At 50.7% G+C, this 26,150-nt stretch overlaps 1 protein-coding gene across 9 annotated transcripts; it reads left to right on the top strand.

Moving 5' to 3' along the window:
- Window positions 1-4,861: 4,861 nt before the first annotated feature.
- On the top strand, window positions 4,862-24,958 carry LOC127587029 (cdc42 effector protein 2-like). 9 transcript variants are annotated; one of them, XM_052045169.1, is made up of 4 exons: window positions 4,889-4,922; window positions 7,868-7,987; window positions 14,165-14,369; window positions 23,598-24,958. In XM_052045169.1, exon 4 carries the CDS (start codon window positions 23,748-23,750, stop codon window positions 24,453-24,455), a length of 708 nt encoding a protein of 235 aa, XP_051901129.1. In that variant the 5' UTR covers window positions 4,889-4,922; window positions 7,868-7,987; window positions 14,165-14,369; window positions 23,598-23,747; the 3' UTR covers window positions 24,456-24,958. The 9 variants fall into 9 exon arrangements, with proteins under 9 accessions (XP_051901126.1, XP_051901129.1, XP_051901124.1 ...); XM_052045164.1 differs by having other exon boundaries at window positions 7,868-8,065; XM_052045168.1 differs by lacking the exons at window positions 4,889-4,922; window positions 7,868-7,987 and adding exons at window positions 5,000-5,331; window positions 8,648-8,697.
- The last annotated feature ends 1,192 nt before the right edge of the window (window positions 24,959-26,150 follow it).

Here is a 26,150-nt window from a genome sequence, read left to right as displayed (position 1 = left end):
GAAGGTTGAAGAGTGAAAGGGTCAAGGTGGTTGGGATGACGGATCGATAGAAGCTCTTTCCTCTGATGGCGAATGTTCAGAATGTGGGTGATTAACTGCAAAAATAACAACCAGGTCAGCAGGGGATGTCAGTCAGGAAGGCAAGTAGGAACAGAAAGTCGCTGCACAGAATCCTCCTGAGACTGGGCCTCGATAAGGGATTTAGAGGGAGCTGAATAACTTTTGAGGGGTACGGACAGTGGGGGTTATGGAGTTCAGGTTGGAAGTGGTCCCGCTGAGCGGACTGGTGGAACACGGTCAGGGAGCCGAGTTTGTCCACCCTTCCTGGTGACTGAGCCGGCTAACACAGTGCAACTGAAATACACACATCTGTTTCAATTCCTGGTCGTATCAAGTTAACACTTCTCGACCAGACCTGTGAGGGAGGAACTGTAATTGTCCACTTCACCTGGTCAAGGGTTCCACTCCTTATCACTAACCTGAGGGGGTGGTGGAGGCAGATACTCTCACGACATTTAACAAGTATCTAGACAAGCACTTGAATGCCAAGATATAGGATCAGACTCAGAGTTATTATCACTGATTTACATGACGTGAAATGTGTTGTTTTGCAGCTGCAGTACAGTCCAAAGACATAAAGTTAACTATAAATTACAAAAATAAATAATGCAAAAAAAGGAATAACAAGGGAGTGTTCATGGGTTCATGGACCGTTCAGAAATGTGATGGCAGAGGGGAAGAAGCTGTTCCTGAATTGTTGAGTGTGGGTCTTAAGGCTCCTGTACCTCCTCCCCGATGGTAGTAACGAGAAGAGGGCATGTCCCGGGTGGTGAGGGTCCTTAGTGATGGATGTTGCCTTCTTGAGGCACCGCCTCTTGAAGATGTCCTGGATGGTGGGGAGGGTTGTGCCCGTGATGGAGCTGGCAGAGTCTACAACCCTCTGCAGCCTCTTGCGATCCTGTGCATTGGAGCCTCTGTACCAGGCGGTGATGCAACCAGTCAGAATGCTCTCTACCGCACAGCCATAGAAATTGGCGATGTACTGAATCTTCTCAGATTAAAGTAGAGCCACTGGCATGCCTTCTTCATGATTGCGTCAATGTGTCTGACCCAGGATAGATCCTCCGAGATGTTGAAGCCCAGGAACTTGAAGCTGACCCCTCAATGAGGACTGGTGTGTGTTCCCCCAAAGGCTACAGACTGATAAATGGGATCATGTAATGGGCACTTGATAGTCAGCATAGACATGATGGGCTGAAAGGCCTATTTCTCAGCCGAATGACTGTACAGATTGTCTGTTTGAGGTAGTCGGGCAGGGGCAAGGTCAGGTTGGGCTCTGACGCTCACCTTAGGGAGCCCCTTAGGGTCAGTGCAACTTTCTTTTGTTGTGTTGGAAGATACAAATGCGTGATTTATGCTTCCATATGGAGTAGCAATTGGTACAGTGAAAAGCTTTGCTTTGCATGCCATCCATGCAGGTCATTTCATCACATCAGTGCATCGAGGTAGTACAAGGGAAAAGCAATAATAGAATGCAGAATAAAGTGTTACAGTTACAGAGAAAGTGCTATGCAGGCTGACAATAAGGTGCAAGGGCCACAACAAGGTAGATTGTGAGGTCAAAGAGTCCATCTTATCATACTAGGGGACCGTTCAATAGTCTTACAACAGTGGGATAGAAGCTGTCCTTGAGCCTGGTGGTACATGCTTTCGGGCTTTTGTATCTTCTGCCCGATGGGAGGGGGGAGAAGAGAGAATGTCCTGGGTGGGAGGGGTCCTTGATTATGTTGGCTGCTTTACCGAGGCAGCGGGAAGTGTAGACAGAGTCCATGGAGGGGAGGCTGGTTTCCGTGATGTGCTGAGATGTGTCCACGACTCTCTGCAATCTCTTGCGGTTCCAGGCAGAGCAGTTGCCGTACCAAGCCGTGATGCATCCGGATAGGATGCTTTCTATGGTGCATCGGTAAAAATTGGTGAGGGTCAAAGCGGCCATGCTGAATTTGTTTAGCCTCCTGAGGAAGTAGAGGCGCTGGTGAGCTTTTGTCTACGGTGCTGTGAAGTGCAGAGATCCATTCGTAGCCCACAGTTATTGAGGGAACATCCTGTAGGATGTGTCAAAGTCGAGTTTATTGTCGGATGCACGTCCATGTGTGCACAGATGCAGTGAAAAACTTACTTGCAGCATCATCACAGGCACATGGCCTCATAGAAACATCATTCACAAGAAAAACATCAATTGTACACAATTTTTACAAGAAAGAACACAATTAGAACAACAAGAAAACAAAGTCAGTTTTAGTGCAAAGTGATCACACCAGTCCGCACAAGAAATTCTGCGGATGCTGGAATCTGGAGCAATACACAAAAAGTGCTGGAGGAACTCAGCAGGTCAGGCAGCATCCATGGAGGGAAATAAACAGTTAACGTTTCAGCATGAAACATCAACTGTTTACTTCCCTCCATAGATGTGATCAAACTGGTCGTATTGTTGCTACAATGAGGTAGTGATTAGAGTTTTGCTGGTTGGTTCAAGAACCAAATGGTTGAAGGAAAGTAGCTGTTCTTGAATCTGGTGGTGCAGGTCTTTAGGCTGAGGAGGTCTTGTGAAGGAGCACTTGCGGGGCAGGGATAGACCTGTCGGACCAAATGGCCTGAGGGAGCTCCACGCAGCACAAAGGTTTGCCTCTGGCAGCGATCAGATTCCCCTTGGCTCCCACCATTAAGGGGGGTGGGGGGGTTGCCTGTGGGATATTCCTGGCCCAGAATAGCTCATTGCATAACACTAGTCTCTGCGCTTTGCAAAGGAATGAGCTGTCTGAAGCTCAGCAAAGAGGCGATAGAAAGGAAGCCTTGCGTTTGTCTCACAGCTTGCACCACCTCACAACAGCCAAAATGTTTATGTGGGACATTTTTCTTGCTGGCAGGCAAGAGACAAATAATAGAATACATTCCTGAGTGCGGGGGAAAGAGAGGACTTGCAGTCCCCTTTAACCTAGCCCTCCACTCCATTTTATTTGCTCTGGGGAGTTGCTTGGGGTTCTTTTTCCCATTGCTTCTGTGGGAACACTTTCTTCAACCCTGTGTGTTGATCCATCGACCTCAAGAAAACAGCTGCTGAAATTTAAAACCTTCCTGAAGGAGGTCCCCTTCTCCAAACACACCAGAAAAAATCAATCTCTGCTGCACATTTGCTTTTCGCCCTCATTTCCCTTTCTTCTCCACACCACCTTTGCTGGACGTACACTCCCATCATCTCCTCCTGCCTCAGGATGTCCCACCAATGTGGTATTTTCCAAAGCGTAGCCGCAATGTAGTATTAGGAAACACTGTGCCCAATTTGAGCTCAGCAAGATCCCAAAACCACCAGATGGTATTGTCTGTGTTGTGTTATAGACGGACGGAAACAGGCCCTTCGGCCCAACTTGTCCATGCCGACCAAGTTGTCTGCTTGGGTTAGTCCCATCTGCCTGCATTTGGCCCATATCCCTATCCAAGTACCTGTCCAATTGTCTTGTAATTGTACCTGCATCTGGCAGCTCATTCCACACACCCAACACCCTTTGCACCTCAGGTCCCCTTTAAATCTTTCACCTCTCACCTTCAACCTGTGTCCTCTAGTTTTAGACTCCCCTACCCTTGGGGAAAATAGACTGTGACCATCCACCTTATCTACGACCTTACATACCTCTGTAAGGTCACCCAGGACTCCTCGATGCCCCACGGCCAAACATCACCTCTCAATGCCAAGGGCAGTCTCTCTCTCTCACCTCATCCCCGGGGTTCAGCTCTTTGGTCTGGGTGTGGACCAAAGCTGAGGTGAGCTCTGAAGCTGTGTGCACCTGACAAACACCAAACTGGGCATTGATGAGCAGCACATCAGTAAGTTCTGCCTAAGAACCTGATCGAGGACATCTTCCAGCAATTTGCCAATTGAGCGATTTGACCTACTTTTTCCAGACACAACGTTCCCAGTTAGTATTCCACGTGGTAAATTGGATTATTATTGTCACATGTACCGAGATACAGTGAAAATGTCTTGCATGCCATCCATACAGACCATCAGTTCCCTTTGAAGGTGTTTCTGCACCACTCCTACATCCAGATCGTCACTACTCTGCCTATTAGTCTTTGCTTATATCCCCCTTGTGTCCCCTGTCCAACTTTTTAAATGGGTGTCGTTGAGCCATCCACTGAAGGAAACAGCTTCCTCCGCAGACCCTGTGCAAACACGTCACTGTCTTGGAGATGGTCTGCCAGGGAAACCTCTGCCCTGTGCCCCACCTGAGATGCAGACGGGCACTGGGGGCCGTTTTGACACACAACTCTGCTTCCCCCACCTCAAACCTACCGGTGGTGTTAACTGGAGGCGACCTTCAGTGGGGTTTGGGAGGTTAGAGTCTGGGGAGGAGGTCGGGTGTGGAGAATAACCTTAACGACTGAAGAGCAGATCAGAGGTCACGGGCAGGGGCCTGCACTGCTTTGGCAACCAAGCCCTGGGACTCGGCAGTTGAGGTGAAGAGGAGGAGGAGGAGGGGTTCAGTTAGACCATCTGTCGGCTTCAATGCATCAAAAACAGACAGAAGACAAAAGGCCTCTTCTGGTGAGTCTGCACAGTGCTGTAGAACAGATTGAGGATGACATAATTGAGATTACGTGCTGTCCTGCAGTTGCAGGGTGTGTGTGCTGGTTCTGTCAGGGTTGTGAATGAGTTAAGTGTGTTGATATCAGGCTGCGTTGGGAACAATACAGCTGAAAGCATCTGCCTTGGGAGTCCCATTCTCAAGAAGTTGACGGTGGATATGTGCCAAGGATCTTTGCAAAGGATAAACGTCCTCTTCCCAGCCAAGGCAAATTGCTGAGGTGGCAGCATTGGAGTAGCGATTCCAAGACAAAAAGGTCATCCACGGCCCATTGTACATCAGGTAGTGTGTGTGTGTGTGTGTGTGTGTGTGTGTGTGTGTGTGTGTGTGTGTGTGTGTGTGTGTGTGTGTGTGTGTGTGTGTGTGTGTGTGTGTTCAAGGGCTGGTGTAAGTAGAGAGTTTCAAAGTTGCTTTACTGGAGCTTGCAGCTCACAGCAAGACCTGAGTGAGCTCTGGACCTCCCGATGAAAGCAAGGACAGTGAATTTATGAGAGATTTTGGGCATCCGTGGGTCGCTCTGTGCAGGGAGACGGGACTCAGGCAGGCTGTGTGGATGGATGTGTCCAAACCCAATTCACTTGTATATTAAAAAACCCCAGGGAGAGTGGGAGAATTGGCAAGATCTGCTGCGTACAACTAAAAGCTGGAGAAGTGGAGGAAGTTTTATTAACTGCTGTGAAGCTGGTGCAAGGTTGGTCTTAAAGTGAGAATGTATACTCCTGGTAGATACAATTAATTTAGTCCTTTATTACATTCCAGTATTGATTTGCTACCCTCCTTCCCACAGTGCGTTGCTCCCTCCTCACCACCCCTCCCGCAGTGCCGCGCTCCCTCCTCACCGCCCCTCCCGCGGCATGGCATCCCCTCCTCACAGCCCCTCCCACAGTGCATTGCTCCCTCCTCATTGCCCCTCCCGCAGCATGGCGCTCCCTCCTGGCCGCCCCTCCTGCGGCACAGCGCTCCATCCTCACCACCCCTCCCGCACCGCTCCCTCTTTGCCGCCCCTCCCACCCAAAACGTCAACTGTCCATTTCACACCCTAGATGCTGCCTGAGTTGCGGAGTTCCCCCAGCACCTTGTGTGTGGCTCACGAACCTTGAGACAGCGTACTCTGTTATGGGAACGTGATATGAAAATCTAAAGTCTGCAGATGCCAGAAATCTGGAATAAAAACAGAAAATGCTAGAAACACTCAGCAGGTCAGGCAGCGTCTGTAGAAAGAGAAACAGTTAAAAGTTTTGTGTCAGGTTTGTAAGCTGTTGTTCTGGGTGGCATTTTTCTTGATATGATCAGTGATAGCTTGACGTCGACACTGAATGAGACAGGACTGTACAGACAAAGTTAGCTCTGGTTTGTCTCAAAGGTTCCCTGATGCTAGCAGTTCCCTAACCACCCATTCTTCAAACCTCCAGCTCTCTGTTCCGATTGTTGTCTCCAGACCTCCCTGGGTGCTTGGGTGGGAGGAGAGGAGATTTCCCTTCACATCCTGTTGAACTCTTCAAACTCCTTGAGAAACGTTTTGATGTTTGGTTTTTCTCGTCAGGAAGTTCCGGCAGCTGTGTCTGGTCATCTCTCCCCCACCAACCCCCTCCCTACCCCCCCACCCTGCCTCACCCCAACTCAATACATGGAAAAACACATCTGTCCTTAAGACACATGGTTCGTTTCACATCAAGAGCGCAGTCACTGTACTTACTGCTACTTCAGACAGGGGTGGGTGCCTGGAACGTGCTGCCAGGGGTGGGGGTGGAGGCAGATACGATAGAGGGGTTTAAGGGGCTCTTAGGTAGGCACATGGATGTGCAGGGAATGGAGTGATATGTTTAAGTTGGGCGTTTATTAATTTTGGCATTGAGTTAGGAGAATCCTTGTTCAGCATTTAATTACGGCACAGCAATCTACATTAGCTCATTTCTCCCGACAAGGATGTTTGGGATTTGCTTGCACTTCTGTTTTCCCGCCCCACTTGAGACAAGAAACCCAACATAAAATAAGGAGGCCCAATTAGCCCCTCGGGCCTACTCCACCCCTCAAACGTGATGTTTGACCCCAGTCCCATTTTCCTGCACTAACCCCATATCCATTAATTACCTTAACATTCCAAAACCAGAATCTTCCTTGGAAGCACTCTAAGCCTCTTGGGTGGAGAATCCCAAATGTCAACCACCCTCTGGGGGGAAGAAATTTCTTCCCATCTCAGTCCTGAGCAACTGATCCCACAGCCAGAGGAGTCAACGAATCTGGATCTGCCCTGTCGAGCCTTGTGAGAAGCTCGTGCGGGAGGACATAGTCCAAATTGCTGGTGTGGGTCTTCAGGCTCCTGTACCTCCTCCCCAGTGGTTTGTAACGAGAAGAGGGCATGTCCCGGATGGTGAGGCTCCTTCATGATGGATGCCGCCGCCTTGAGGCACCGCCTCTTGAAGAATGTCCTCGATGGTGGGGAGGGTTGTGCCCGTGATGGAGCTGGCTGAGTCTACAACATCTGCGTCCTCTTGCGATCCTGTGCATTGGAGCCTCTGTACCAGGTGGTGATGCAACCAGTCGGAATGCTCTCCACTGTACATCTGTAGAAATTTGCAAGAGTCTTTGGTGACGTACCGAACCTCCTCAAACTCCTAACGAGGTAGAGCCTTGCATCAATGTGCTGGGCCCAGGATAGATCCTCCAAGGTGTTGACACCCAGGAACTTGCTCACCCTTTAAGGACTCCTGACTTGTAGGTCAAAATAGGTGCTGCCCATTTCTTGTTACTGCAAAGACGAAGCTTTACTCCCTCTCTGCTTTTGAGTTGGCATTGGTGTCTTCTGGGAGGGCAGAATCAACGGCAGCACATTGACGCAGCGGGGAGAGCTGCTGCCGTCCCAGCTCCAGAGACCTGGGTTCAATCCCGACCTCCGGCGCTGTCTGTCTGTGCGGAGTCTGCACGTGCTCCCTGTGACCCCGTGAGTTTCCCGGGTGCTCCAGTTCCTGCTGCAGTCCCTACGATGTGGCCGCTCAGTAGATTAATTGCCTGCTGTAAATTGCTCCACTGAGGGGTAGAATCTTGGGGGGGGGGGGGGGGGGGGGGGGTGGGAGTTGACAGGAATGTGGGGAGAATGAAATGGAATTAGTGTTAAATGTGTGTAAAAAGTTAGTTGATGCATCAGCAGGTCTCTATGGGCTGAAGGGCCTGTTTCTGTGCTGCATGACCTTGAGATTCTGCCTCCAGAACTTCCTGCTTTATTTCAGATGTCTGGCATTTTGGTTTTGGCCCATCGGTCACCAAGAAATCGGGGGGAACAAACCTCCTGACCCAAAAGCGAGGAAGAACATGGGATCTGATCGTACAGAGAGCGGCTCCGGCGAATGGTGTGTAGGTGCACGGGAGGGGAAGGCTGGGAGGAGAACGAACCAGAAGGTCACTCTGACTGAGGGAAAGAGGGAAACGTGAGTGCTAACATTATCGGCTGGGCCGAATGGCCTAACTCTCAGCCGTATAGAGTTGCACGGCACAGAAACAGGCCCTTCGGCCCACCTTGTCCGTGCTGTCAATCAAGTATCCATCTACACCAATCGCACTTGGTCTGCAGCCTTCTATACCGTGGTGATTTAAGTGCTGCCTCATCAGTGCTGTGAGAGTCTCTGCCTCCATCGCCCCCTCAGTTCCTCATTCCAGCCACCCTCTGGGTGAAGAGATTCCTCCTCAAATCCCTTCTGAACCTCTTACCCCTTTACCCTAAACCTACACCCACTAGTTTTAGATACCTCTCTTGTGGGGAAAAGTTCCCTGCTATCTACAAACTGCTGGAGGAACTCAGCAGGTCAGGCAGCATCTGTGGAGGGTCGATGTTTCGGGTCACGACCCTTCAGCTGGGGGAGAGTGGGGTCTGAGGCCGGGAGTGTGCTGTCAGGGCTCAGGGAGAGCACAGTTGTTTTTCTGGAGGCTGTGGGGAGGCCTGTTGAGGGTGGAGGGACAATGATAGGGTTGTGATTGTTGGCTTGAAACGAAATCTCTTTCTCTCTCCACAGACGCTGCCTGACCTGCCCAGTGTTTCCAGCATTTTCCGTTTTTATTTCAGGTTTGCAGCATCTGCAGTTTGTTTGACCTTCATCAGTACAGAGCACAATCCTAGCAACTCGCTGGTCTGTAGTAATGTAGCTAAAGTACAAAACTTTGTCCAGCGATTCCAGACATTCCTTCTTAGGAGCATATCATAATGAGATAATATTCATTGTAGATACAGTACGTCCAGAGCACAAACTCAAGCTGCTAAATATCAGCAGCTTCTAAAATGTTCTCAATTGTCAAATGTGTTCTTTTTATAAAAAGATTAATAATGCTGTAAAAATAACCTGGCTAAACAAAATGACCGCAAATTCAGAGGCCATGTGAATTCTAATCTTGCAAAACACCAAAGGAGGCCATTCAGCCCATCAAGGCTATTGCGGCTCCCAGCAGAACTACCTCGTGTCCTGTTCTCCCCCCCCTTATTTCCCTGCACCCCTACTTGTTCTCTCCCAAACATGCCCATTAATTTCCTTCCCCCCACCCCCCCCCCAATTTCTCTCACCACATCTCTTCATTAAAGGGGCAGTCTGCAGCCGCCAATTAACCTACCGCCACATCTGTGAGGAAGCCCACACGGTCATGGGGAGAACGTGCAAACTCCGCGCGGGCAGCATTGGAGGTCAGGATTGAACCTGGGTGTCCAGCGGCTACACACACACACACACACACACACACACACACACACACACACACACACACACCCCGCCCCCCCCCCCCCCCACCCCGCCGGAGGTATTGGTTTATTATTGTCACTTGTACCGAGGTACAGTGAAAAAACTTGTCTTGCAAACCGATCGTACAGGTCATTCATTACACAGTGCAGTTACATTGAGTCAGTACAGAGTGCATTGAGGTAGTGTAGGTAAAAACAATAACAGTGCAGAGTAAAAGTGTCACAGCTACAGAGAAAGTGCAGTGCAATAAGGTGCAAGGTCACAACAAGGTAGATCGTGAGGTCAGAGTCCATCTCATCGTATAAGGGAACTGTTCAATAGTCTTATCACAGTGGGGTAGAAGCGGTCCTTAAGCCTGGTGGGACGTGCCCTCAGGCTTCCTGTATCTTCTGCCTGATGGAAGAGGAGAGAAGAGAGAATGTCCCGGGTGGGTGGGGTCTTTGATTATGTTGGCTGCTTCGCCAAGGTAGCAAGAGGTAAAGACAGAGTCCATGGAGGGGAGGCTGGTTTCTGTGACGCACTGGACTGTGTCCACAACTCTCTGCAGTTTCTTGCAGTTCTGGGCAGAGCAGTTGGATTGAACCCACGTCGTTAGGGTTGTGAGGCAGCGTCCCTATTCACTGCGCCACCCTTCATCTGCACAGTCCTTCCTCATACAGTGTGAGGTGTTGCACTTTGTTAGGTCAAATGAGAGGAGAAAGTGTAACAGTCAATGGTAGGCCCCTAAATAGCATTGAGGTACAGAGGGATCTCGAGACCAGGTCCATATTCACTGAGAGGGGCTACGCAAGTGGCTAAGGTGGTAAAGAAGGCGTACGGCACGCATGCCTTCATTGGTAGGGGTGCTGAGTATAAGAGTAAGGAAGTCATGCTGCAGCTGTATTAAACTTTAGTCAGAACCGCACTTGGGTGCAGTTCTGGTCGCCCCGTTACAAGGAAGGGTGTGGGGGCTTTGGAGAGGGTGCAGAAGAAAGTCACCAGGATGTTGCCTGGATTAGAGGGCATGAGCTTTCAGGAACGGTTGGACAAACTTGGGTTGTTCTCCTGAGAGTGTCGGAGGCTGAGGGGAGACCTGCTAGAGGTTTTTAAAATTCTGAGAGGCAGAGATAGAGTAAACAGAATCTGTAGAAATGTCAAACACCAAAGGACATGCTTTTAAGTTTAGAGGGGGGGATTTTAAAGGTGACGTGAGGGGCAAGTTTTTTACACAGAGAGGGATAGGTGCCTACAGTGGGTCAGCAGGGGTAGGAGTAGTGGAAGCAGACAGTTTGGTGGAGTTTGAAGCTTTTAGATGGACACATGAATATGAAGGGAATGGAGGAATGTGGATGATACACAGGAGGGGGACATTTAGTATAAACTGGCATCAAGATTGGCACAACATTGTGGGTCGAATGGCCTGTCCAGTGCTGTACTATGTTCTAGGTACAGTATAGGAGACCATTTGGTCCGTCTCAGACATGCTAGGTCTTTGAAAGAGTTTTCCAATTAGTCTCACTCACTTCGAAACTTTCTCCACAAGCTGGACTCTCACAAGAGTGAGTCTTGCATTTGAGACTCGGACCAGAGAGAGAGAGAGAGAGAGAGAGAGAGAGAGAGAGAGAGAGAGAGAGAGAGACCAACTGAGCAGCAGTTGACTTCGTAAAACCTCGGTGAATAAAGCATCCAGCAGCGATGCAGTTCTGTCCACACTCCCCCTGAAGATTCCAGGCCCAAGTTTATTTAACTGGAGCTCCTGTAAGTTCCGTCAGGGTGTTCAGGAACTGGCCGTTGGAATGAGCAGTACACGTCACCCACAAGGTGGAAGGGTTGTACAGGAAAAGGGCAGGTCACGCCCTCCCCTGCGTGAACCGAGACAGTGGGTTAAAGGGATTAAGGCTCAGCGCAAACCCTTTAACCCCGTGTTTGCCAGAAGCAACAGCGAGCAGTCAGAAAAACCCGAGGGCCTGTCTAGTTCCAGTGAATGTTCACTTACTGCCCTTGACCAGACCCCAGTACGAAGCCCGTCCTATGTCACAAGTAGAGTCACACAGCAAGGGAACAGGCCCTTCGGCCCAACTGGTCCATGCTGACCGAGATGCCCATCTAAGCCAGTCCCATTTGTCAGTGTTTGGCCCGTATCCCTCTAAACCTTTCCTCTCCGTGGACCTGTCCAAATGTCTTTCAATTGTAGCTGCCTCAACCACTTCCTCTGGCAGCTCGTTCTATATACGGACCACCCTTTGTGTCAAAATAGTTCCTATCAAATCTCTCCCCTCTCACCTTAAACCCATGTCCTCTAGTTCTTGATTCCCCAACCCTGAGAAAAAGACTGAGTGCATTTGCCCTATCGATTCCCCTCACGATTTTATACACCTCTATAAGATCACCTCTCAGTTCCCTATGCTTCAAGGAAGTCCCAGCCTGGCCAACCTCTCCCTAATAACTCAGGCCCTCAGGTCCTGGCAACATCCTCGTAAATCTCCTCTGCACTCTTTCCAACTTAGTATCATCTTTCCTATAGCAGGGCGACCAAAACTCAACACAATGCTCCAAGTACGGTCTCACCAACGTCCTGTACAACTGCACCATGACCTCCCAACTTCTATACTCATTGCCCTGACTGATGAAAGCCAGTGTGCCAAACGCCTCCTTCACCACCCTGTCTACGTGTGACTCCGCTTTCAGGGAACCATACACTTCAACTCTGTTCTACTCACTCCCCAGGGCTCTGCCATTCACAGTGAAAGTCCTACCTTGATCTGACTTTCCAAAAATGCAACACTTCGCACTTACTGTATCTGAATTAAACTCCCACAGTGTTCCTCTCCCTGCTCGCTGGCACCTGGTTGTGAAGGGGTGGGAGTTTAAGAATAGGGAGGTTTTGTTACAGTTGTATGGAGTGTTAGTAAATCCACACTGGAAATACTGTGCACAGTTTTGGTCTCCTTACCTGAAAAAAGGGATATATTGGTATCAGAGGCAGTCGAAAGCAGATTCACCAGGCTCATTCCAGGGATGAGGATGTTGTCCTATCAAGAGAGACAAGACAGTTTGGCTCTGCATTCCTTCACCGAATGAAGAGTGACCTTATTCAAACGTAGAAGATCAGAAGGGAGCTGGACGAGGGTAGGCGTTGAGATGTTTCTACTGGTGGAAGAGTCTCAAACGATGGGACGTAGTTACTCAGTAAGGGGGCGGTCATTTAAAACATTGGTGCTAGAAATGTCTTCTCTCAGAGGCGGGGCGTGAATCTCTGGAATCCTTTGCCCCCAGAGGCGGTGGAGACCGGATCATTGGATATATTTCAGGTGGAGCTGGATAAATATTTGAAAGATCAAGGGATTGAGGGTTACGGGGAACCGGCACAGAAGAGGGGTTGAATGGCAGGGTAGGCTTGAGGGACCGAGTGTTCTTGCGAAATGCGGACGTGGCCTTGATGGGATCGCGCCTGGTCTAGGGTCTTAGGGAGCACACGATGTCCTGGAATCAGTAAATTCACCAGGTTGATGAGGACCGAGCGTCCTGCCTGACGAGAATAGGTTGAGCGAGACTGACTTGTTCTCACCTGAGTTCAGGAGGGTACATAAAACTGAGAGGGGCCAGATCAAAGTGGCAGTTTGTAGTGAGACTGGATATCCAGTGAAGAAAACAACAAACACCAGAGAATTGTGATTGTTGGGGTGGAGAATTAACCCTCAATTCCTCCACCTTATCTCAAGAGTCAGTCCTGTGGGAGTGCTGCACTGTTGAAGGAGCAGTGTTGACTGCTTCATTCTCGATGTGCCATTAAGTTGAGGCCCTTTTTCCCTTTCCCTGGGAAGAAGACTGTGTGCATTCACCCTATCTATGCCCCTTGTGATTTTATGCACCTCTATTCATCTCTCATCCCCAGTTCTGACACAGGGTCCCACACTTGAAATGATTACCTCTCCACAGATGCTACCTGACTTGCTGAGTATTTCAAGCATTTTCTGTTTCAGAGCACAGAACAGTACAGCAAAGGAACAGGCCATTCAACCCACCATGTTGTGCTGGGCAAATCAAGCTAATGACACCTAATCCCTTCTGCCTGCACAATGTCCACATCTCTCCATTCTCTGCACATCCATGACCCTATCTAAGCACCTCTTAAAACCCCTCTATCATATCTGCCTCCACCCCCACCCCGGCAGCACATTCCAGGTACCCACCGGTCTGTGTTTAAAAAAAGTTGCCCCACACATCTCCTTTGAACTTTCCCCCCTCCCCACCACCTTAAATGTATGCCCTCAAGTATTAGACATTTTGACCCTGGGGAGAAGAGATACCGGCTGTCTACTCTATCTATGCCTCTCGTAACTCAATAAACCTCTGTCAGGTCTCCCCTCAGCCTCCACCGCTCCAGAGAAAACAATCCAAGTTTGTCCGGCCTCTCCTTATAGCACATGCCCTTTAATCCAGGCAGCTGTTTTTTATTAAATACTTTGCATTGTTTCCCTCCCCAAACTCTCCCAGGACAGGTACAGCAAGGGTTAATTTCCCTTTTACTACCCTCCTGATGGTTGCCACTGGTTTTAGATTGCTTCAGGCTGTTAGACCTGACAGACCGTGTTTTTATCTGATCAGTCTGTGGTACAGGATTGGTCCCCGGAGGTTAAGAGGAAGTGCTTGCAGTATCTACAGGCAGGCTGCAGGGAGTGGGTACAGAGAAGTCAGCTGAACACCGCTGTCAGCTTTCAGTTTTGGGTCTCGGAGATTCGTACACGTCTCCCTGGATCAGCAGACTACAGCAGGAGCTCGTCAGCGCTGTCTTCAGAACTTTAAAACTTTATTCTTTGGCAGGCCGCCCGATTGAGTCGTGGGCTACAAGCTGGGCTTGGTTCATCAATAACAAGCGACCACATATTTGTCTCCAAGCTGTGCAAACACACCGATCGCTCCCTGGGGCTGCCCTTCAGTTTGTCAATCAACACGCTATGCATTGTTACTACTGTGGGACAGAGAAGGAGTTAAAGATTTGTACCCCGTGTCAGCGGATGCAGTGCTGGTACGTACAAGTTTGTGGTGATGTTGGATAAAGAAGAAAAATAGTCTGAGGAATGATTATGTGAACTTTGTAACTGGGTGTTTGCCTTTCTCGCTTTCCCGGAGGATAATGTGTAACTGAGTGTCACAGGACTAACTAGTCATAGTCTAATGTGTAACTAACAGTGTGAAAATATCGCAGGTCAGTGTGGAATAAAAACAGAAAATGTTGAGAAACATTCACCAGGTCAGGCAGCATCTGTGGAGAGGCAAATAGATGGAGTTTCCGGTCACTGAAATCAACTGTGCGATGACAGGTCAATGATACCAACTCCGCTTCTCTCTCTGGAGACACCCACTGACCTGTTCAGATCTCCATCATCTGCAGGTTTTTTTTCCTGACAGGCAGACGTACAACAGGCTGTCCCGGCTGACGAGCCTCAAACTGTAACAGGCAAAAACACACAAATGTCACGTCCCGAGCACAGAGTCAAAGAGTCACACAACACGGAGACAGGCCCTTCGGTCCAACTCGCCCATGCTGACCAAGTCGTCTGCTTGAGCTGGTTCCATTTGGCCCACGCCCCTCTGAACCTTCCCTACCCATGAACCTGTCCAAATGTCTTTTAAATGTTGTAACTGTCCCCGCCTCTACCACTTCCTCTGGCAGCTCGTTCCACACACCCACCACCCTCTGTGTGAGAACGTTGCCCCTCAGGTCCCCTTTAAATCTCTCCCCTCTCGCCTTAAACCTGTGCCCTCTAGTTTTAGGCTCCCCTACCCTGGAGAAAAGACTGTAACCGTCCACCTTATCTGTGCCCTTCAGGGTTTTGTAAACCTCGATAAATTCACCTCCTAAACTCCAGGGAGAACAGTCCCAGCCTGTCCAGCCTCTCCTTATAACTCCAGCCCTCCAGTCCCGGCAACATCCTGGTGAATTTTTTTCTGCCCCCTCTCCAGCTTAATGATACCCTTCCTATAGCTGGGCAACCAGAGCTGCACACAGTACTCCAGGTGCGGTCTCATCAATGTCTTGTACAGCTGTAACGGGACGTCCCAACTCCTGACCGATTAAAGGCCAGCGTGCCAAACACCTTCCTCACCACCCTCTCTACCCCGTGTCACGTAACTAACTGTCACGGGCTAATGTGTGACTGTCGCAGCCTAACATGCATTTGCCACAGAATAAGGTGAAACAGCTCACAGTGAGCATCACAGGTTAACGTGTGGCCAGTTCAGTGGGGCGGTCAGGAAATGCTGGCACTGCCAGTGACACCTACACCTCGTGCTTAAATAAATGAATACAGAAAGGCTTTGGTGCTGGGTTGGAAGTCTGATCATTTCTCCAACAGGGGTAATTGTGGCCGGTGCTCGTTGGAGGTTGATACTGTGCGCAGAACGTAGAACAGTACGGCACAGGAACAGGCCCTTCGGCCCACCGTGTCTGTGCTGAGCACGATGCCAAATTAAACTCACTCCTTTCTGCCTGCACATGATTCATTGCCCTCCATTCATCTGCCTATCTCAGTTTGGGCCACATATCTCTGGCGTTGGAGAGGGTCCAGAGGAGGTTTACGAAAATGATCCCGAGGTGAAAAGGTTAATCTCTGAGGAGTGTTTGATGGCTCAGGGCCTGTACTCGCCAGGGTTTAGAAGGATGAGGGGGGATCTCATTGAAATCTACCAAATATTGAAAGGCCTGGATAGAGCGAACATGGAGAGGACGTTTCCCTCAGTGGGAGAGTCCAGGATCCAAGGGCACAGCCTCAGAAGGCAGAGGTTTAAGGTGCAAAGCAAGGTTTGGAGGGGATCCAAGGAAGAAATTTTTCCCATCCAGAGGGGGGGTTGGAATCCACCTCAGAATAAAAGGGACGTCCCTTTAGAACTGAGATGAGGAGGAGTTTCTTCAGCCAGAGGGGTGGTGAATCTGTGGAATACATTGCCACTGATGGCTGTGGAGGGCAAGTCATTGGGTGTATCTAAAGCAGAGGTTGGTAGGTTCTTGATTAGTAAGGGCTTCAAAGGCCACGGGGAGAAGGCAGGAGAATGGGGTTGAGAGGGAAAAATAAATCAGCCATGATCGAATGGTGGAGCAGACTCGATGGGCTGAATGGCCTAATTCTGTCTTATGGTCTATCTAACAGCCTCTTAACACCCCAATCGTATCTGCCTCCACCATCACCCCTGGCAGCCCATTCCAGGCACCCACCGCTCTCTGTGTAAAAAAAACTTGCCCCACACATCTCCTTTGAACTTAGCTTAAATGCTTGTCGTCTAGTATTAGACATTTCGACCCTGGGGATAAAGATATACCGGCTGTCTACTCTGTCTATGCCTCTCATAATGTTATAAATCTCTATCAGATATCCCCTCAGCCTCTGCCGCTCCAGAGAAAACAACCAAGTTTGTCCAACCTATCCTTATAGCTCATGCCCTCTAATCCAGGCAGCATCCTGGAGAACCTCTTCTGCATGCTCTCCAAGCTCCCACACCCTTCTGTAACGGGGCGACCAGAACTGTACACAATGCTCCAAGTGTTGGAATAGAAGGGAGCAGAGCCACAGATGGGTGGGATAGTGAGATACTTCACCCGTTACGGAGACATCTAAAACCAGAGTTCAGTGGTTTAAGGTGAGGGGTAACAGGGGTAAAGGAGATCTGAGGGAATATTTTATCCCCGAGGGTGGTTGGGGTCTGGAACGCACTGCCTCGGGTGGTGGTGTTAACAGCAGTTAACAAGCTCTGGACTGTTTCACAACAGTTAACAAGATCTGGACAAGTGCTTGAATCGTCAAGGTATAGAGACCGACTGCTGGGAAATGGGATGTGCAGATGGGTCAGAATGGGCTGAAGGGCCTGCTTCTGTGCAGTATGACTCCATGTGGTCAACGAGTAGAACTTACTGTCTGCATCTCGACCATGGACTGAACGTTCACACGGATAGGTTCATTTTCTCCCTGCAGTTCAAACGGAAGGAATTTGACCCAAAAAGTTGACAGGCTGGTATTGGTATTGGTTTAATATTGTCACTTGTACCGAGGTACAAAGTGAAAAACTTGTCTTGCATACTGATCGTACAGGTCAATTCATTGCACGCTGCAGTTACATTGGATTAGTACAGAGTGTATTGAGGTAGTTACAGATAAAAACAATAACGTTACAGAGTAAAGTGTCACAGCTACAGAGAAAGTGAAGTGCAATAAGTGAAAGTGAAGTCACAACAAGGTAGATCGTGAGGTCAGAGCCATCTCATTGTATAAGGGAACTGTTCAATGGTCTTATCACAGTGGGGTAGAAGCTGTCCTTAAGTCTGGTGGTACGTGCCCTTGGGCTCCTGTATCTTCTATCCGATGGAAGAGGAGAGAGAATGTCCCGGGTGAGTGGGGTCTTTGATTATGCTGGCTGTTTCACCAAGACAGTGAGAGGTAAAGACAGAGTCCACGGAGGGGAGGCTGGTGTCCGTGATGTGCTGGGCTGTATCCACAGCTCTCTGCAGTTTCTTGCAGTCCTGGGCAGAGCAGTTGCCATACCAAGCCGTGATACATCCAGATAGGATGCTTTCTATGGTGCATCGATAAAAGATAAAAGTTCTCTCTCCCCACGGATGCTGTCTGTCCTGCTGAGCACCTCCAGCAAGTTTTCCTGCTTTGTTTTACCCAGATAGGGAGCTGGCTGATGGTACAGAAGCTAGTTTACATCCACGCATAGTTTGTACACCAGTGACAGGCCTGAAGATATCAGTCACCTTCTGGTACAACGACATGTCTTGCCTGAATGTGAGAGGGGAGGAGAAATGCCAGCGAGGCCAGTGGAGGTTCACGGTAGATGACTAAATAAAGCACACAGCTAGTAGAGTCCTGATAAAGGGTCTCGACCTAAACGTGGACTGTTTTACTTCCCTCCATGGATGACCTGCCTGACCTGCTGAGTTCCTCCAGCATTGCTTCAGATTTCCAGCATCTGCAGAATCTCTTGGGTCTCAGCTGGTAGAGCCACTGCCTCACACCTGCAGCCTCCGCCGCTGTCTGTGTGGAGTTTTCACCTTCTCCCTGTGACTGCGTGAGTTTCCCTCCCACATCCCAACGACACGCGGGGTCGGTGGGTTAATTTGGCTCCCGGTGTGTGGGTGAGGGGTTGAATCTGGGGGGAATGGGAGGAGAAGAAAATGGGTGCTTGTGGCACGGAATTGATGGGCCGAAGGGCCTGTTTTGGTGTTGTTGTCTTTCGGAGGCTCTTGCGTGTTGTTTAGCCATCCTGATTGCCATTTGGAGACACGAGACAGCAGATGCTGGAATCTGGAGCTAAATTGGTTTATTATTGTCACGTGTACCGAGGTACAGTGAAAAACGTTGTTCTGCATGCTGTCCATACAGATCATTTCATCACATCAGTATGTCGAGGTAGTACAAGGGAAAAGCAATAACAGAATGCAGAATAAAGTCAGATAAGGGATTTCTTTATTAGTCACACGTACATCGAAACACACAGTGAAATGCATCTTTTCTGTAGAGTGTTCTGGGGGCAGCCTGCAAGTGTCGCCACGCTTCCGGCGCCAACGTAGCATGCCCACAACTTCCTAACCCGTACGTCTTTGGAATGTGGGAGGAAACCGGAGCACCCGGAGGAAACCCACACGGACACGGGGAGAACGTACAAACTCCTTACAGACAGCGGCTGGAATTGAACCTGGGTCGCCGGCGCTGTAATAGTGTTACGCTAACTGCTACACTACCGTATTACAGAGAAAGTGCAGTGCAGACAGACAATAAGGTGCAAGGCCATGATGAGGTAGATTGTGAGGTCAAGAGTCCATCTTATCCACAAGAACCAAACTGCCAGAGGAACTCAATGGGTCAGGCAGCTTCTGCGGAGGGAAATGGATAGTTGATCTTTCAGGTCAGAACCAGAATCAGGTTATTATCGCTGACTTATATGTCATGAAATTTGTTGTTTTGCAACAGCTGTACAGTGCAAAAAAATTACTATAACTTCAAAGATAAATAGTGCATAAAAAAAGGAATAACGAGGTAGTGTTCATGGACCATTCAGAAATCTGATGGCGGAGGGGAAGAAGCTTTTCCTGAATCACTGAGTGTGGGTCTTCAGGCTCCTGTGCCTCCTCCCTGATGGTAGTAACGAGAAGAGGGCATGTCCCGGGTGGTGAGGGTCATCAGTGATGGATGCCACCGCTCTTGAAGATGTCCTCGATGGCGGGGAGGGTTGTGCCCATGATGGAGCTGGCTGAGTCTGCAATCCTGTGCATTGGAGCCTCTATACCAGGTGGTGATGCAGCCAGTCAGAATGCTCTCCACTGCACATCTGTAGAAATTTGCAAGAGTCTTTGACGTACCAAATCTCCTCAAACTGGAAACGAAGTTGTGACACTTCCTCTGCAGCTTTGCTCAGTTGGAGGGTGGCACTCTCTGCTCTGATCCCAAGGCGTAGTGAGGTTCATGCCCCTTTCACAGGCAGTGATCCTGGCAGTCACCCCCACTGCCGCACGGAGGGAGCCACACACTGTCAGGGCTGCTGCCTTTTTGAGGTGAGGTATTAGTGCCTGTCTCACTGCCACTGTTGAAAAGTCTGGGGGAGAGTTCTCTGATACGGTTCTCCTGCTCAATGTTAATTGCTCAACAGAACAGAGATGAACACGGAACCCATCTCATTAGTTTGTGGCTGATATCATGTCCAAACCGCCCGCTTATGTTCCTGAATTACAACATCAGTGATTCTCCTTCCAAAGTATGTGAACCTGACGTGAGGAGACGATATCAGAAAAGCAGGTCGTTTTGAACGGATGTCTGTTAGCTCCAAGCAACGGCCTTGAGCTGTGGGGAGGGTGTGGTTCACATCTGTTCCTGATTTTGTGAGGTCAGATCGCACTCGACAGATACCATCTCAGTCAAAGTGACGCGGGAATTTCTAGACTGGTTTCTCACTTGTGAAACTTCTTTTTCCCCCTTGGGGTTATTTCTCTGATTAAGTTTCGATTGCCGACTCCACTCCCTCTCTCCCATATCGTGAGCACCCAGCTCCCTCCCTCTGTTTCCTGTCTCCTCGCCCGGTCCCCTTCCTCCTGGACAGGCACGGTAGTGTAGCAGTTAGCGTGACGCTATTACAGCGCCAGCGACCCGGGTTCAATTCCCGCTGCTGTCTGTAAGGAGTTTGTACGTTCTCCCCGTGTGTCTGTGTGGGTTTCCTCCGGGTGCTCCGGTTTCCTCCCGCATTCCAAAGACGTACGGGTTAGGAAGTTGTGGGCGTGCTATGTTGGCACCGGAAGCGTGGCGACACTTGCGGGCTGCCCCCAGAACACTCTACGCAAAAAGACGCATTTCACTGTGTGTTTTGATGTACGTGTGACTAATAAAGAAATCTGATCTTACCTCTTCCTGCACCTCCTCCACCCCCCCCCCCCACTGCTAACTGTTCCTGGAACGGAAAAGAACGGGGGTGATCTTATTGTCAGCTCCTGAGGGGCAGGACAGGGCAGAAGTGGGGCTGTTCCCATCAGTGGGAGAGTCTCGAAGGAGAGGGCAGAGTTACCAGATTAGGGGGGGTCCTCATTTAAAACTTGAGGTGTGTTGGAACTTCTTACGGGGAGAGGTGGTGAATGTCTGCAGTTCTCTGCCCCAGAGGGTTGTGGAGTCTGGATCACTGGGGGCATTCGAAGAGGAGGTGAAGGGTTGGAGAACTGGGGAACTGGTGCAGAGGAAGAGGTGAGTCTGGGGTGCAGATCATATCGGACAGGATTGAGGAGGCGAGCAGACTATTCCTGCTCCTTTCTTGTGTTTTTATGACACCCACCACCCCAATCTTAAATTGTAAATTGGTTTATTATTGTTACGTGTACAGAGGTACAGTGAAAAACTTTGTTTTGCATACCATCCATACAGATCATTTCATCACATCAGTGCATTGAGGTAGCACAAGGGAAAACAATAGCAGAATGCAGAATAAAGTGTTACAGTTACAGAGAAAGTGCAGTGCAGGCAGACAATAAGGTGCAAGGGCCACGACGAGGTAGATTGTGAGATCAGGAGTCCATCTTATCATACTAGGAGACCATCCAATAGTCTTATAACAGCAGGATAGAAGCTGTCCTTGAGCCTGGTGGTACGTGCTTTCAGGCTTCTGTATCTTCTGCCCGATGGGAGGGGAGAGAAGGGAGAACATCCGGGGTGGGTGGGGCCTTTGATTACGTTGGCTGCTTTACTGAGGCAGCGAGAAGTGTAGACAGAGTCCATGGAGGGGAGGCTGGTTTCTGTGATGTGCTGAGATGTGCCCACTACCCTCTGCAGTTTCTTGCATTCCCGGGTAGAGCAGTTGCATTCCCAAGCCATGATGCATCCAGATAGGATGCTTTCTATATTCGGGGTGGGAGGGGTTTTTGATTATGTTGGCTGCTTTACCGAGGCGGTGAGAAGTGTGGACACCGCCGATGTTGGGCAGATTCCGATGTCCTGGCCATACCGGAGCTTTGGAGCGGACAGCACAGTGGCGCAGTGGGTAGACCCGCTGCCACACAGTCCCAGAGACCCCGGTTCAATCCCGACCTCCAGCGCTCTGTGTGTGTGTGCCTTGGGATGGTTAATTTAAGGGTCAGTCTCCCCCCACCCACCATCACCACTGTACACTGGGCTCCCTCCTGTGACTGCATCCCCGTGAGACAAAACAGGAGGAAGACGAGCAACAGGAGACCTGGTGGTCATCCCAGAGGACGGCAGGGTGCGGTTGGTGCAGCAGACGTGGTCTCTCTGGTCTCTGGCCTCAGAGTGAGACACTCTCTCTCTGTGACATCGATCTCCCTTCTGCAGCTGGATCAGGACACAGTCTGCGTGCATTTACACACTCTCTGCAAAATGTTGACTCATGCTGAATGCATTCCATTGTGCAACTGCCTGTGAGATTCACTGGGTCAGATTAATGTCGGAGCCCTCATGCACTGCCCTTTGCTAGATTGGGCACTGCTCCCCTTATGTGGCCTCAATCCAAGAGAGAGCTGACATACGTGGTGTCATAGCTGTGCGTGTAACATTGAGCATCTGAAACCTTTAAACACCTCTCCACAATGACCGTACACTTTACAATGTCCTTCCCCTTCCTGTCCAGCCCAGGAGAGTGGTTGAACAAAGACTGATTTGCATTTATAAATCATCCCACCGATCTCTGCAAGTCCCAAATCAGTTTGGAAGTTTTGGAGTGGTACATTTGCAATGCAGGAGAATAGGTGGATCCCACACGAAGCAGTGAGGTAAATGTCCAGGTCCCAATGTAAGAGGTGTTGGTTCATGGTTAGTTACTGTGGCAGTGGGAAGAGCCTCGAGCTCTTGAGAAAGTGGGCACTGTGGGAGGGGCGGTGAGGAGGGAGGGTCGCACTGTGGGAGGGCGGTGGTGGGACGGCACTGGGAGGGCGGTGAGGAGGGACGGTCGCACTGGGAGGGCCGTGAGGAGGGAGGGTCACACTGTGGGAGGGGCCGTGAGGAGGGAGGGTCACACTGGGAGGGGCGGTGAGGAGGGAGGGTCACACTGTGGGAGGGGCGGTGAGGAAGTTCTGGTTGCACTTCAGCCCGGCGCTGTTGGTCTACGGGCACCCGGTGCGGCGCGGGAAGGGGCGCGCGGCGGATCTCCTGGTGGGTCTCCTGCTGGGCCTGGCCAAGCTGGCCATCCACCACAGGTCGGCAGGTCGGCCTGCCTGCCCGTCTTCCGTGCTTACATGCGCGCGTGGGTGCGTCTAGAGAGGGAGCACACGGTTTCCACGGGCACCCTAGCCGAGTTCCGCGCTCAGTGGGCCCCTCGGGATCGCGTGTGGCATGGACGGTACGGACACGATTCTTATTTGAAGTGTCGCGTTGACGGGTGTAGAGTCGCGTGTGTGTTTCGGTAGTATTAGTTTGCATTCTCTACCGTAGTATGTCGTTGCATAGTTTCTTCTTTTCTGTATTAGATGTAGTGTATTGACACTGGTTGTCTTTTGTAGTGCTTTTAGTGAATAAATGTTTATTATTAAAAAAAAGGGGCGGTGAGGAGGGAGGGTCACACTGTGGGAGGGGCAGTGAGGGGGGAGTGCCGCTGCAGGAGGGATGGTGAGGAGGGAGCATCTCAAAGACTGTGTCTGACAATATTGCGCTCCCTCCCCACCACCCCCTCCCACAGCGCGGGGGCGCTCCCTCAGTGGTGCCGAGGGCCTGCTCCCCTGGGTGATGGACCCCCACCCCCCCCCCCATTAAATCTGCCCCTTTTGCCTCTGCAGACTCCAGGCGTGAGCGAAGGGCAAGAGCAGGGAACTAGACCCTCCCCCCACCCTGGGGTGAAACCATCGACTGCACCCCCCGAGGAGAGACACCGGATCAACTCCCCCCCCCCCCCCCCCCCCCTCCAGACAGCGGACTCCAAGAAGGGAATGTCGACCAAGGCTCCCGTCTCCCTGAAGCGGGGCAGCCAGAAGGGGAAGAGGAAGCCACCGGACGTCCTGAACTCAGAGATGATCAGCCCGCCGCTGGGAGACTTCAGGCACACCATCCACATCGGGAGCCGGGGGGCGGACGACGTGTTCGGGGACCTTTCCTTCCTCGAGGGGAAACTTCACCTGCTCCCTGGGCGGTTGGGTCAGATCTCCCCCCGGGGTCTGTCCTCCAAGACAGCCAGCTTCCGTGAGGGCGGACAGCCGCAGTCCCTCTCGCCCCTGCTGAAGAACGCCATCTCCTTGCCTGCCATCGGGGGTCCCCGGGCCCCCCCCAAACCGCCCAGGCTCCACCTGGACAGCAAGGAGGGGGAGAGCAGGGACAGAGGGTCCTCCCCAGACCCCAGCCCGGCGGACGGCCCTTCGGGAGAGAACTTCTCCACCAAGAAGGTCCCGGGCAGGACGGAGACCTTGCTCCCCCATGCCGTCTCCCTCCTCTCCCTCCAGCTAGACCTCGGACCATCCATCCTGGACGACATCCTCGAGGTCATGGATCAGAAACAGGATTTACCGCCCGGCGTGAGTCCCTTGGTCTGCCCGGATCCAGGTGCGAGATCCTCACCTCGGAGTAGGGGACCTCTGGGGTCGGGATGGGGCGGGGCGGAACAGAAAGAGACTTGGCCCCAACCCAATGACCCTCAGCCATAACCACAAGGAGTCCCAAGAAGTCCGGCCAAGCACACCAACCCTACCACGCTGAGGGCCAGCAGGACACCAAACCCCCTCCCCGCCTGGGTAAACACCGGTCTCATCACGGCGGGCTGTTCAACCAGGACGACCCCACCTCTTGTGGCTGGACCCAACAGTTCAGCTGCCTTCCCTTCCTCTTGGGAGCTTCCTCTTGGACTGAGAGCACATTGGGACAGAGACACCTGATCGAGACTTGCCCTGTAAGGCGGCCGTGTGACACCTCATTGAGTCAACTAAAGCCATCGACCTTCAATAAATATTGAGCCTCATCAGAAGACTTTAACCCCCGAGAAGAACAGTGAGACCTTGATTTATCTTCCACTTCAGACATCCTGTTTCCCAATGACTCAAACAACCGCGTAATATAACTTTTATTTAATTCGACGTCTTCAACGTAAGAAGGAGCTTGAAGATGCTTCCCACAGTAATTACCAAATTAAATTTGCAGTGTTGAAGCCTTGGTGGTTGTAGGAGACATTTTTTATTTACACTGTGTCTTCAGGGTGGTTTTAAAAGGTGTGTTAGTCTTGTTGGTGCTAAGGCAGGATTTTCATCAGCTTTGCATTTGATATGATGTGGATATTACAGTCAAGGTCAAAGTCGAGTTTATTGTCAGATGCACAAGTCCATGTGTGCACAGGTGCAATGAAAAACTTACTTGCAGCAGCATCACAGGCACAGCGCATCAGATACACAACATTCACAAGAAAAATATAAATATGAAAATATACACAGAAAGGACACGATTAGAGAAAAAAAAATGTCCATTGTAGTGCAAAGCAGTCCCAGTGTTGCTCCACTGAGGCAGTGATCAGGGTTGTGCCGGTTGGTTCAAGAACTGAATGGCTGAAGGAAAATCGCTGTTCCTGAACCTGGTGGTGTGGGACTTCAGGCTTCTGTACCTCCTGCCCGATGGGAGCTGTGAGAAGGTGACACGGCCCCGGATGGTGGGGATCTTTGATGATGGACATTGCCTTCTTGAGGCAGCGCCTCCTGTAGATACTCCCGATGGTGGGGAGGGATGTGCCCGTGGTGTATTGGGCTGAGTCCACTACTCTCTGCAGCTTCTTATGTTCCTGCACATTCAAATTGCCATCCCAGACCCTGATGCAACCAGTCAGGACGCTTCCAATAGTACATCTGTAGAAGTTTGTTAGAGTGTTCGGTGACAAGCCGAACCTCCTTAACCTTCTAAGAAAGTAAAGGCACTGGCGCGCCTTCCTTGTGGTTGCATCTATGTGTTGGGCCCAGGACAGGTCGCCCGAGATGTTAACGCCCAGGCACTTAAAACTGCTGACAGCACATACTAAACAGGTCCGCCAAATCCACAGGTCACTCAACTGCACTGATCCCATTTTATTCTCCCCACATCCCCATCAACTCCCCCCAGATTCCACCCCCCCGCCCACACACCGGGGGGCAATTTACAGGGGGAAATTTACCCACCGACCCCACACGTCATTAGGATGTGGGAGGGAACCGGAGCACCCAGGGGAAACCCACGCGGTCACAGGGAGAACGTGCAAACTCCACAGGCACACACACACACACACACACACACACACACACACACACACACACACACACACACACACACACACACACACCCCACCCCCAATAGAACCCAGATCACAGGAGCGCCTCCACCCGAAA

The sequence above is a fragment of the Pristis pectinata genome, chromosome 38 (genome assembly GCF_009764475.1).
Source record: "Pristis pectinata isolate sPriPec2 chromosome 38, sPriPec2.1.pri, whole genome shotgun sequence".
Classification (NCBI taxonomy): domain Eukaryota; kingdom Metazoa; phylum Chordata; class Chondrichthyes; order Rhinopristiformes; family Pristidae; genus Pristis; species Pristis pectinata.
This window is presented reverse-complemented; position numbering and strand designations above follow the sequence as displayed.

Excerpts from the sequence above, each read along its gene's own strand:
- LOC127587029 (XM_052045166.1), top strand. The coding sequence starts at position 23,748 with ATGTCGACCAAGGCTCCCGTCTCCCTGAAGCGGGGCAGCCAGAAGGGG.